The 13537-nt window shown below is 35.2% G+C and overlaps 3 protein-coding genes across 5 annotated transcripts; 2 read left to right on the forward strand and 1 right to left on the reverse strand.

Annotated features, from left to right (window-relative positions):
- Nucleotides 1-196: 196 nt before the first annotated feature.
- LOC123226479 (cyclin-B1-2-like) lies at nt 197-3484 on the forward strand. Of its 2 annotated transcripts, none has more exons than XM_044651006.1 (4): nt 197-442; nt 758-858; nt 1766-1863; nt 2791-3170. In XM_044651006.1, exons 1-4 carry the CDS (start codon nt 317-319, stop codon nt 2865-2867), a joined length of 402 nt encoding a protein of 133 aa, XP_044506941.1. In that variant the 5' UTR covers nt 197-316; the 3' UTR covers nt 2868-3170. The 2 variants fall into 2 exon arrangements, with proteins under 2 accessions (XP_044506941.1, XP_044506940.1); XM_044651005.1 differs by lacking the exon at nt 2791-3170 and adding an exon at nt 3212-3484 and having other exon boundaries at nt 201-442.
- An 885-nt stretch (nt 3485-4369) lies between these two features.
- On the forward strand, nt 4370-7838 carry LOC123226473 (probable translation initiation factor eIF-2B subunit delta). Of its 2 annotated transcripts, none has more exons than XM_044650996.1 (7): nt 4370-4970; nt 5059-5193; nt 5571-5920; nt 6018-6762; nt 6862-6958; nt 7052-7106; nt 7371-7838. In XM_044650996.1, exons 1-7 carry the CDS (start codon nt 4502-4504, stop codon nt 7431-7433), a joined length of 1914 nt encoding a protein of 637 aa, XP_044506931.1. In that variant the 5' UTR covers nt 4370-4501; the 3' UTR covers nt 7434-7838. The 2 variants fall into 2 exon arrangements, with proteins under 2 accessions (XP_044506931.1, XP_044506930.1); XM_044650995.1 differs by having other exon boundaries at nt 4372-4970; nt 5565-5920.
- A 492-nt stretch (nt 7839-8330) lies between these two features.
- On the reverse strand, nt 8331-10883 carry LOC123226478 (transmembrane ascorbate ferrireductase 2-like). The gene is made up of 4 exons (XM_044651004.1): nt 10617-10883; nt 10475-10523; nt 8971-9170; nt 8331-8889 (listed from the first exon to the last, which is right to left on the reverse strand). The coding sequence occupies exons 1-4, from the start codon at nt 10758-10760 to the stop codon at nt 8587-8589; spliced, it is 696 nt and encodes a 231-aa protein (XP_044506939.1). The 5' UTR covers nt 10761-10883; the 3' UTR covers nt 8331-8586.
- Nucleotides 10884-13537: the final 2654 nt, after the last annotated feature.

Consider the following 13537-nt stretch of genomic DNA (forward strand, 5'->3'; position numbering starts at 1 on the left):
CATAGACGCTTAATGAGTCAGCTTATTAATTTATATAATTTTATATTTTTTAATTTTAATTACTTTTTATATTTATATTTTTTTGGACCTACTCTAGGGCCTTCCAAGGTAAAAAAACAAAAGCCTTACCCAAGCCCCCGCCCGACCCTTGAAACGATGTCGTATTAAGTACAAGACTTCTGCTCTCGATTTGAATGTAACTACTAATTGATCCCTCTCTCTGCAGCTCACCTTCATAGCTTGTTCACAAAGCATCTGCAAAATCACTCTCAAACGCTTAAAAGAGTCACAGAGAACCCCCAAGGAGAAGACATTAATGGAGGCACAAAAGAACACTCCACACGAAATCGGAGGTATCCAAAACGACGCGCTTCGATTCGGTCTACATGGCGTCAAAAGTGACATCGTTGGATCTCACCCCCTCGAAATCTCCTATCAATCCGTAACTTTTCTTCTCTGTTATATCTATTTGTCTGTTCTCCGATTGATTCCTGAGAAAACATTGAAAAATATTAAATTGTTCGTTACCTGTCTTCCAAGACATTAATTTAATTACTCAAAGACTTAACTGTTGGTCTTGGTGCACTGTTGTTATTAATAATTCTTTCTTTATTTGAATTGGAAACTATATAGTGTGTGTATATATGATTATATTTTGTATGCGTAGTTATCATTTTTTATTACCTGAAATTTGAAAGAAAATTTTTAGGGTTTATGTCTAATTGAATTGATTATTATCTATTTATTGTGGTTTTAGGCAAGGAAGACACAAGAGGACATGAAGAGAAAAATCCTTGCGAATACATATGGGACAGCGTTCCCGTTGAAAATGGATCTTGATAGGCAAATTCTTTCGCGGTAGGAGTTTTAAGTGATTGAACCTATTGATTGATGGCTAATTGCTTTTTTTTTTTTTTGTATATATCAATATTATTTGTTCAAATTTCTGCAAATGATGAACATGTTTGTTTCGTTCTTCATAATATATATTCCATGGGTTTTACTCTGCAACGTTTCCTTGAATAATAGTATGTAACGCGGTTATTATGATTATAACCGGAATGTTGAGTTGTCATTAGGTAAAAGTACTTGTATGAAAAACACTTGTCCAACAACTAGTAACTCCAACTTATAAATGTGACGTAATTCCTTATGATATCTTATTTGCTGGACATAGTATGGTTGAGAATGAGCTGCGTATTTGGTAGAATCATGTGGCAGATCATCACCTGATTAATGCTTTAACATTTGATTTATGGGTCCTTTTCTTAGTTTCTGTTTGGCAGTATTTTTATTAATTGAACTGCTGTGAACTACGGATTTAGTATGTAGGTGTTAAATTTTCATTAAAGAAAAGATTAGTGGGATTTGTCCAAAGAAAACAACATAATTATTTTTTTGAAATCTTTGCTCCTGTATCAATATGTGTATGATGTGGGCAGAATGTAAGCGTTTTGTTGGACAAAGATCTGAATGCTTATGTAGAATTATATAGTTCTGTCTTTGAAAAGAAAATGGAAGTGGTGAGTATAGATGTGTTGCATGTTGATTCTGTTAGTTGTGATTGTTCTACACAATATTGTCTTTTGCTAGTTTTTCTGTAGAAAAAATATTGTACCAGTGGGTAGTAAATCATAAATTGAATTTTTAGTTTTGCATTTTTGCATGTGATTGTCGTTTTATAAGATATGGGTTAATAGTTTTTGTTTTATTTTTGAATGTACTCCTGCTGTACTGTAATCTGTACTTGTTTGAAAATGTGCAGATTTCAGAGGCCTCCAGGGGAAATTCCATCTTCAATGCTAGGTTTGGAGGCTTTGACAGGAAGCTTGGATGATTTTGGTTTTGAGGACTATCTGAATGGTAACTTTCTGCTGTTTGTCTTTTTGAGTTTGGTGGACCCTTATCTTTTTGGAAAACCCTCTATCCCCTATCTTTTGTTGCATATTAAGAACTATCATGATATGAATTTGAGCCACTTGAACCAAAGGCTTTAGAAAAAAAATCTTAAAGTCACCTAAGTGTTTGTCACTTGCATTCTTCAGATTCAATCATGTAACTGTTGGATTGTCTTCTTCCTCCATAGTTAGTAAAACTTGATCTGGAGTTTTGAAGTAGTAGAGATCTTTGGTCTTGATCATGTTTTTCTTTTTTTCTTGTCTATGTGGTTGGTAATGCAGGAGGTTATTAAAGATTTGAGTTATATCAATAAAATCTTCTCCCTGGTTTCTAAAATGGAATTCTGTTGGAATAATAAGATCAATTTGATCAGTTGTTATAGGAGACCCATCATTATATTGCTTGAGTTGTAATTGATTTATTGGGCTTGTGCCTATCAACTCAACAACCTAATGAATCATCAAATTAGAGATGGAGTTGTTAATTTCACCAACTGTATCCAACCTCTTCCGTACTTAACCACCGCATGAATCACCAAATTAGAGATTGAGTTGTTAATATCACCACTGTATCCAACCTATTCCATTGGAAGAACTCGGGATGATTGTTTCTTTTCTCCTCTTTTTGGTGCTTCAATTTCTTTCAGTTAATCATTCTTTTGTTTTTCTTTTTTAAAGAAAGGCTCTTGCTCCTAATTACTTTCGTACTATTGAAAAATTTTTGCTCAAGAATGATCATAATTTTCCATCACACCATCATAACTATTAAAATTCTCATTGGTTTGTTCCTTTTGCCCCTAATCTTCTATTTTTGGATCAATTTTAAATTGTAGTATTCAAAACAGTTGGTTAAGTTTTTTACAAGATCATCATTATCCTTGCTACATGTCAGAGAACTTTGGACTTTTGGGCGCTTCCGTCCAAACTAGCTTTCCTTTTGTTAGTGTCCTCATAGCAGTGCCATTTTAGAAATTTTCAGGCTGCTGTACCTATCATTAGATGACACACTTGGTTGCTGCTTCAACCACTAGTAGCATGGGAGACCTCCTGATATACGATGAGATAAAAAAGTGGGAATTTGAGAATTTATCATTGTTGAAGAAGTGACTTAGGATTGTGGATTTGATTTTGATGGTGAAACCCGGATTGTATTGTGCTTTCCAGTAAAATAATTCATAAAGCCTGCTATTTGGAAAGTGTTATGTATATGGTGTCTTTCATTAGATTGTCAGGAAGTTTATTGGATTTGAGTTTAGGAAATTACGTTCTGCATTTTGTTATGTGCTGCTAAGTTATGTAAAACTTGTTTGCAGATCCTCGAGAATCAGAAACTTTACGGCCACTGGACATGCATCATGGGATGGAAGCACACCTTGGACTTTCCAAGGGACCGGTTGCCCCAAGCTTCATATGATTTTAAGCAGCTACTGCCATTCAATATGCTCTTGAAGAATCTTAGAATTTGTGCTTGTACTTGGGGGTCATTACTTGAAATCTCAAGAACATTGAAGCCTCTGATTTTATGACAATGTACTCCTGCATCTGATCCTTCGAATTTATTCCAGTCAACTTTGCCTTTCTTATTATACCCTTTTCATATTTCATACTTTGCCTTGTAGCTGAGCTGAGTTGGCTTGAGCTCTACCATCAACTGGGCTCAAGCTTGTATGGTTTGAACTTGTGCCTAGGTTTTAGGTTTAGTTGGTGAATTGAGTTGGGGTATGTTTGGCTGGGTTCAGTTTGTGAGTTAATTGAACAATTCGAATTGATTTGAGCTCTGCTAGTAGCCCAAATTGAGTCAAGTTGTTTGATTGGCTAAACATTCTCTGTTTAGATGGAAATTGTGATTTCCTCCCCCATGAAAAAACATCTGGAGCTCTATTGCTCATCTCTTTAGTTTGGTAGTCATCCACTTATCTCACAGTTGCTTTTGTTGTGTAGGGCTTATCTCATGTTTGTCGACCGTTAAAATAGTTGCACAATTTGTTGTGACCACAATTTTGATTGCCAATCATCCTCTTTCTTCATTGCAGCCAGGATTCTGATTACCAAGAACTCAAGCCATACCAATGAACCACATGTACAAGCCCAGTTTCTAACTTCAAACTCTCACCTCGAGTAAAGCTTGGGCTTCTTCTCTAAATTCTAGTTAGGTCCATCCAAACTAAATTCAAGCCAACCGGCTTGTTTCCCGCGATTATTATTTATAAATCATATCCATAATCCATCAAAGGAATTTCAATATTATTCAAGAAGATTTATATATTTACAGTCAAGAAAAAAATAAAATAATGAAATTTGAAATTGTTGTGGAGCAACATTATATCTAATTCAATCATACACTTGCCCAATAATAATAGTAAAGTAATATTTTGTATATTTATTTTAAATATATAAATATATTTTTGTACGTTCATAATTTTATTCAATAATAATATGGAATAAATCCAAGAATTGAAAGAAAATAAATATAATATTACATTTGGCTGCGCAGCAAAATCTCTCTCTACTCACTCTGTCCCTTCTCTCTCTACATCAAGTGTTTATCTGGTACTTTAATGTCCGCTTGAAAAAAAATTCTCGCTAACCAAAATATCCACCCAATGGACTCACGGCGGGGCTCACGCGCCGTTATCGATCCTAAGGTCCGTCAAGTCGGCTTCTTTACTGTTCCTCAACCCGACCTGATCCGGACCTCGTCGTCTTCTCCTCCACCTATCACCAACATCTCTCCCTCCGGTAATTCACTGTCCCCCGTCATGATCCCTCCTCCGCTTCATTCCTCCGATGCTCTCCTTCCCCGCCGACCTCCCTCGTCCGTGTCGGGAGACTCTGATTTCTTCCCTCCGCCTTCCCCCACCGCCGCGCCGTCCCAGGCCGATTTCGGGGATGACGTGGCGGCGTCTCCGATGGCGAGGGCGAGTGGCAGAGGCGGCTCGGGGAAACTTCACGGCGCTTCGTCGCTCCCCGGTGGGGGGTTCGAGATGGCGGGAGCTATTAAAGGAGGTAGTAGTGTGCCGGCCAGTGGTTTAACCACCGTGTCGGTTGTCAATTTGCCACCGGGGATTTCCGGTGAGTGAAATTCTTAATCTTATTTTTTTTTTAAATCTCATATTTGCTTTGTTCATATTTATTATTATTTACATGTATTTGATTGTAGAAAAAAGTGGTGGAGCAGTATCAGTTGAAGTGCAAAATGAGCGAGGAAGTTCAAAGCCATTGAAAGAGAAAACCTCGAAAGCTGAGAGAAGGGCCCTTCAAGAGGCTCAACGTGCTGCAAAGGCTGCTGCCAAAGGTAAAATCTTTCTCAAGTAATGTATAAATGTATAAATAGTAATTTAAAAAAAAAAAACTCTCCTCGTTATGTTTTCTTAGCATAAGTATGAATTTTTTTGATGGAAATTGTTTAAAATGATGAGAATTGCGATGTTGCCTATCGTACGCTATTATGTGCTGTAGTTTAGGTGGGCTTTGAAAACTTTGTAACTCATTTTGAAAGAGCCTTCTTGGCAAAAATTTTGTTAATTTGATAATCTCACAGAAGTGACTTAGTATTTTTTTACAGATTGTTTATGTATATGTGCTTGAAGAAGTTTTGTATGATATTGTTTTTGATATCTTCTTAAGCTACATAAGTGAATAACAGTGTTAGTCATTTTATATTAGCTGAAGGAGGTAAGACAACCAGTGTGGGGGGATCGGCGAATGCAAAGCCAGCTAAAGCCACAAAACCAGCTCTGCAAAAGAATGAAGGTGGTGGGGCTGCTCTGCCTTCAGAGAAGAAGGGTAGTGATCGCCCTGTAGAAAAAGATAGGAAAAAAGATGTTCCTCATCCACGCATGCAGTATGATGATAAAAGCCGAGTGGAGAAGGCCAAAAAACGTTCTGTAGTAAAACCAACAGAAGCTAGAAACAGAGTTGAATTGTTCAGGCATTTGCCTCAGTATGAACATGGAACCCAGCTTCCTGATCTTGAATCCAAGTTTTTCCAACTTGACACAATGCACCCAACTGTTTACAAGGTATTGACATGAAGAAATATATTGGGTTGTTTGAGATGTTTACAAGTTGGTTATGCTAGAGTCCATTTGCCTGATCCTGGTCTTGTGTTGTTGTCAGGTTGGATTACAGTACTTATCTGGGGACATTTGTGGCAGCAATGCTCGGTGTATTGTGATGCTTGAAGCCTTCAAAGAAGCCATTAAAGATTACTCAACACCGCGTGAAAAAACACTTTGTAGAGACTTAACTGCAAAAATAAGTAGTTATGTTTCTTTTCTTAATGAGTGTCGGCCCATTTCGATTAGCATGGGGAATTCAATAAGGTTTTTAAAGAGTCGAATTGCCAAGTTATCTTTAAAGTTGTCTGAGTCAGAAGCAAAGACAACTCTTCTGTCAGATATTGATCGTTTTATAAATGAGAAGATTATAGTTGCAGACAAAGTGATAGTTAAGCATGCTGTTACAAAAATAAGAGATGGTGATGTTCTTCTAACATATGGTTCACCTTCTGCTGTTGAAATGATACTACTGCATGCCCACGAGCTGGGCAAACAGTTTCGGGTTGTGATAGTAGACTCTCGTCCAAAGCTGGAAGGGAAAATATTACTCCGTAGGTTGGTGGAAAAGGGACTTTGCTGTACATACACTCATATCAATTCTCTCTCATATATCATGCATGAAGTTACTCGAGTTTTTCTGGGTGCTTCATCAGTTTTGTCAAATGGGACGATTTTCTCAAGAGTTGGGACTGCATGTGTTGCTATGGTCGCCCATGCATTTCATGTACCAGTTTTAGTATGCTGTGAAGCATATAAGTTTCATGAAAGGGTGCAGCTTGATTCGATATGCTCTAATGAGCTTGGTATAGAATACAAATATTAGAGCACTTGCACTTTTTTCCTTTTTGAAAATGTGCTCTATGGTCTCTTACATGTTCAGATGTCTATTCCATTTTTGGCAGGTGATCCAGATGCTATTTCTAAAGTTCATGCTAGAGAGGATATCACCTACTTGGATGGCTGGACCAATAGGGAAAATCTTCAGCTTTTGAATTTAACGTAAGCATACCTAAATTCTGGAATTTGGCATTCACTACTGATTATTGCTTCTCCCCACTTATCAGTCTACATTGTTTTGAATTGCATTTACAGTTACGATGTGACTCCTTCAGATTATGTTTCTATGATAATCACTGATTATGGCATGGTAAGTCATAGCTGGTTTTCAAGTTAAAAATTTTATGCCATGTTGTGAGTGCATGTTGGCTCAATGCCTGTTGAGATATGAAAAGTTCATTGTGTTAGTTTCCATAATTGGATCAGACAGAGTTATTAATTTTTCACCTTCTAAAGAATTTTCAGTTGCATTTACATGATGACATCCTAGCAAAGCTGGTTTCGGCAATGTCTTCTTTCATTTTGATGTGGTTAATCATGACTGCCAAGTTTATGTGCTTCTGCATTATTTCAGGTCCCACCCACAAGCGTGCCTGTCATTGTGCGAGAATATGGAAGAGGACCCTTGTTGATATAGATGGTTATTGAATGATACAGGCCTCCCAAAATTTTGTCCATGTTGCAACCTGTCTTATCTGCCGCTATGGGAAGAATAAGATAAGAGACTTTTTCCTTGAATCTTTGGCCCTTTTTCACTCATCTGGAATAATGATATCCACAGTCATCCATGTCCCCGACATTTTGTGTTTTTGTTCTTTAACCTGACTCAGTGAAGAGTGCAACTGCTGTGCCTCTCCGGGCAGATTTAGTGATGCTATCCTGGTTATTGAGTTTTTTTCTCCTCCCTCATTTTTTTGTTTCCTGATAATCCGTCTGCTGTCAGTATCCAACCATGATTTTTTTGCAGACGTGACAATTTTGTTTGCAGGATTATGAAACATGAGTATCTCAATGGGGTTTTGATTTGTTCTTGGTTTTTAAACGATGTTTTAGTTTTTGTCTCTTTGTTTGTGATATTTATCTATATTCCTTTATAAATGAGTATTCATTCAAATCAACAATACAACTATGGATGGAGTTGAACTAAGCTAGGTCCAAACAAAGGTTTATTTGAACTTAGTTCAATTCTAAAAAGTCTAGTTCAAGCTCGTGATAAATTTATTTAAAAAGCCATAAAAAAATGTGGAAGAAGGAGAAGAAAGGTCATCCGAGATGAAAAAAATAATCATTAGAGATGGTAAAAAATCATAAAAGAAAATGAATTCATCAGCTACTTTTTGGCAACTTGCTTAGTTGAGTTAGGGTTTGACAACTTGCATAGTTGAGATAGGGTAATGACAATTCAAGTATAATTCATTTAAATTGAATACTAAAATAAGTTTGAATTAATTTTATTTGAATTCACCCGTATAAACAAGAAATAAACTAATAATAAAGGATATTGAAAGATTAATTGAAAGTGATAACGAGTATCTCATCCGAAGATCAAAGCACCAAGAAGGCAAGTTATCATTAAGCGGCGTGGCCAATCTTACAGCATTCTATAGTGCAACCACCCATGACTTTGAAAAGAAAATAATTGCCATCCACAAGGCTTTTCATATTCGTTAATGGTTATAAGTTTAAATCCTATAAATCAATAAACAGAAAGTCTAATTTTCCAAATCCAGCTCGAGACAATATAACCCTGTAAATTTTTCTTAGTACAAATAAACTGTCACTGCTGAGGCCTATTCTGATGATCTGAGAATTTCTGTTTTGCCATTTGTAGGAGCAACAAGTGCGAGAATAACAAATCCACCCAGTGCAACAACCAAAATACCCAAGGAGTTTACGAGCAAAGCCTCAGTGGAATAACGAGCTATAACATGGTTAGTTTGAAGGAATGTGGCTTTCTCTAAGATGCCGGTAGTGGCAGTAACCACAGCTAGGGCATATATGTAAACGCCAAAGAATACATGCCATGGCAGCAGAGTAGTTCTACTATTTCTCGACCCACCGGGGTACCAAAAGGTTACGAATCCAGCACCCCACTGTTCATAACAATTTTGAGTGGTAAGTTAGATAAAAATGGCATGAAAGTTAGGAAAAGAGAGCAGAAGAATGAAGAAGACCTGGATGCCGAATAAGAAAAGGCAAGCTAGGCCCAACCATGAGTGCAGGCTGTAGAAATTGTCAATGCCCTTATCATTGTGGAATTTTAGAGCAGCCCAAACACCAATCAAGCTTAAAAGAAAGGCAATAAATTGCAGGGCAAGATGAACTAATTTTTTTAAGCTTTTTGTCCCTGAAACTGTCTTGTAAGCTAGCATGGCTGCATCAATCAATACCAAACTTTAAAACCAAGATTCCTGTACACCAGCATGTTAGAAAGGGGATTTCATTCAATCACTAGGATCACATCCAGAAACGCATAAAAGTTCATGCCCAGAGGCCTATGCAAGAAAACAGGACCAGGAGAGTATTGTATAATTACTTAGTTAATGTCCACACAATGCTTTCTGAAGATGCAAAAGGAAACAATATCTAACTGCTCTCATACTTTTTAGAACAGGTGAAACATTCATAAATATTTAAATTCCTTTTATGTACCAATTGTTCCGCTATATCAGCTAGTAAATCAAAATGTCAGACAGAGAATGCCTATCATATAAAGGCATGTAAAAGATTACTTGATAAGAGAAACATACAACTCCACAACAAGCCTCGAATGGACAATCAACCTCCATTTCACTAAGACCCAGATCAAGGATAAAGATCCAATAATACTGCATCAACTGCCATGATGCTGGTTACAATGCAACAATCTTATTATGTTAATCACCAAGGTGGTAAAAAGGTAACACCTTTTTCTCCATCCACCAGAATCACAATACTAAGACACAAACTTGTTATATGATATGACAACGGCCAGAAAAATACAACTACAAGAGGTAGAAAGCCCATATATGTAAGATATTGAGCAGAATCTACAAGGAGCTGGTTTCTCTCCAATTTGAAATGTAAAGCAAATTATATAAGAAATTTAGGAACATGTTTCATCTGCTGAAATAAAACTAAATACAAAATATCAATCAATTCCCTAGTACAAATGTAAATTCCCACCAAAGAATCATGAGCAAAAACACTAATTCAAAGCTAAGAAATTTCCAAACATAAAGAACAAATTTCAGTCTCCTTCAAAAAAGCCAAACACTTCATTTGGTTGCCCAGATTATGTTTACTAAAGATGGACTTGGACATGCTTTGCGAAAGAACACATCAGAATAAAATCAGTTTCTCTATAATTCCGTAAAACTGAAAAAGCACATATTAACTGCACCCCGCAAAGCACTTAAATAAGCATAATACAGCTTCTGATTTAAGCACCCTAAATGCATTTAAAACAGTGATCTCAGGTAAATGCCACGAAATTAACAGGGAAGAACTTTAACTGCATTCCAACTCAAAACTGCTTTCCATAGAAGCATTATACATCACCCTCCAAAACCATTCTAACATTAAGCAGCCCAGACAAAAAATAAGTCTTCAAACCCAAGCAAGCAACCAAACAGAGCCTTACTAATACTGAATAACATTCAAAATAAAAAATAGAGCCACAAGAATCGAAGATTTTACCTTCGCCATTCAAAAGCACAAGACTAATAACCATGAGCACAGGATGAACCTATACAATGCACCAAGAAGCAACAAACACTAAATTCACAAATTACAAATTTCAACAAACAAAACGACAAAAGAAAAAATGGAAAAAACTTACATTGAAAATGAGATCTTTGTTATCGGAAACGAGAGCTAAGCCTCCTCGATAATGAACGGTCCAGGAGAGAACGAGAGTTGCCACAATCACTCCGATTGCTCGTATGAATAGGAAGATCGGAAACCTAACCGCAGGTACAGCCATTTGAGAACAGTAGAGAATCAGGAAACCGATGCCTGTTTAATGGGGTTTAATAGTTATTATTGAAAAGATAGAGTGAGAATCTGACTCTGAAATATTTGTGCGGTAAAGAAAAGAAAAGAAGCAAAAACTTTTTAAGTTTTAAATCTGTGTGCTGCGTGCGCGTTGATGGATTACTTTGACTTTTTAAGTAGACCATAATATTTTTCCAAAAGCCCAAATTTTGATGCCTTTCTAAGTCATACCTAAGGTTTAAAAAATTTGAAATCTTTTTTATAAATTAACTAATGTAAAAATAAAATTGTTATTTTATTAATAATATTAAAAAATATAATATTTATAATATTTTTCTTTTTAAATTTTAAAAACTAATAATTTTACTAGTTTTTTAAATTTGAAAATTTACATTTTCCTCTCTCAAATTTATAAGTTTTTTTTTTCTTCCCTTTGACCACTATCATTAGTGTCGATGACCTCTTATTTCCATTTTAAACCAGTGGCTAATATACAAGAAGTGATTTAAAGTAGATCTCTTCGTCAGAGATATATAGATCTGATAATGAAGAGATCTAAATCTTTTTGTCTCACCGTTGAAGTCAAGAGATCCAAATCTTCTCTTCAATAACAAGATGAAGAGATTTGGATATCTTCGATGATTAGACAAAGAGATGAAGAGATTCTAGATCTTTTTCATTGTCGGATCTCTTAGTTTTTAACAAAAAGATTTGTTTTAGATTGCTTTCCTACGTCAACCATCAATTTAAGGTAGAGAGAGGAGGTCATCGATATTAAAGATGGTAATTGAAGGGGTGAAAAAAAAATTAGGAGAGAAATATATGACTTTTCAAAGTTAGAAAACTTTGATAAAGTTGTTAGTTTTTAAAACTTAAGAAGAAAAATACAATAAATTTATATTTTTTAATATTATTAGTAAAATAACGATTTTACTCTTGTTTCTAACAGACAAATTTAACCACAATTGGCCTATGGGTGAAACTTTGAGTTTTTCAAATTTCGTGGGTGTGATTTTTGAAACACATTAAAACTTAGATGAAAAGTAGTTCTTTAACTTTATTATTATTATTATAAATTACCAAAAATTATGATAGACATTTGATAAATTATTATTGAGTGATTTAATTATTTATTTTATATTTAATTAAAAAAAGTAATATTGTATATAATAATAAAATAGGTGCTACTGAGTACTAATACTTGAGATTTTATACCAACTAAGATGGTTGGACTCAAGTTCTTAATTTAACTCAAATAAATTAAATTTGAATTAAAATTCTATTTTAATAGCTTGACTAATATGTCGCTTTAATAGTATTATTTATTTTACTAATGATCCTAATCATCCCCAATAATATTATTCATCTTATCAAAAATATTATTTACTTTATTTGTAACATTATTCATTTGGTTAACAACTATTCAAAGATCTTATGTCCGATAATATTATGTAACAACTTAAACAGAATATTATTGATTCAAACTTAGTTTAACTTTTATTCAAATTCATCACTACTAACATACACTTGTTATCATATAATTAAATAAATTAATTGGCTAATTATTTATAATTTCAAATTATTTAAGGAGATTATTTTACTAAAAGAAAATTATGAGTAACATGGAATGGAAGGGAAAACTTGTGTTGCTTGGAGGAAGTATAGATTATCATTCTTCGATATATCCGATACACTTCTCCCAGACAAAAAGGATTTGAAAAAGTGTAACATCCCTCCCTAGAAGTACTACCCATCGAAGGAGAAATGTTACGAATTAATATTCGAAGCGTTTATTTTTTTTCTTTTTAAAAATACTTTAAAATAAATGTATCATTAAAAGTGTTTAGGAAGCATTCCAAGAAAACTGAAAATCTGGAAGCGAACAAAAGATGTATATACTCATATAAAACTCATCTGAAAGCATTTGAAAACAGGGAGTAATCATATGCAACTGTACCATAATCTCAAAAAGTCAAAAGTCGATAAGAACATACCACTGTATGCATGTAATATAAACCAGAGATAACCTGCTCCAGCCGGATCTACCTACACTGACCTGACCCTGCCTTGCAGCTACCTCGATCACCTGTACCTACAATCAGGAAAGAAAAGGGAGTGAGTGATAAGAACACTCAGTAAGGGAAAAGAAAAGGATCTATTTTCCTGTTCTGTCTAACTCTCGGGATTTAACCTCACATTATAATCTCTATAAGAGATTGAGGGGGTAATCTAGTTCATTCTTTACTATTTGGGTCATACTTTGTCTCATCTGGTATCTATTTGATACTTTCTGGAAGCTAACTATAGGGATTTGACACTTTTCTAAGCTCGAGCTCGTTTCCTTTCTCTCACTACACCAATTGTGATATGAATTGTGCTCTACTACGAGCATGCTCTACTACGAGCGGACCCTACTGTGGGTCTATGTCCTACTACAGACGTGTTCTATTGCGGACGTGCCCTACTACGGGTGGTGTAGTATAAAGTGCCCCTTCATAGTTTATAACATGTATGCGGATCGTATATCTTACTAATTTTGCTTCCATTTAAATTTATTCATAACTTACCAGACATTACTCTTGGGACGACCCCTAAATCTTGAGCCTCAAATTCTTTTTCTTGCTTTTCTTTCTTTTTCTTTTCTTCTTTTCTTTCCTTTCCTTTCCTTCTTTTTTTTTTTCCTTTCCTTTCTTCTTCCTTTTCTCTCTTTCTTTCTTTCTTTCTTTCTTTCTTTCTTTCTTTCTTGCCCAAAATTACGAAACACTG

This window comes from Mangifera indica, chromosome 9 (assembly GCF_011075055.1).
Source record: "Mangifera indica cultivar Alphonso chromosome 9, CATAS_Mindica_2.1, whole genome shotgun sequence".
NCBI lineage: Eukaryota > Viridiplantae > Streptophyta > Magnoliopsida > Sapindales > Anacardiaceae > Mangifera > Mangifera indica.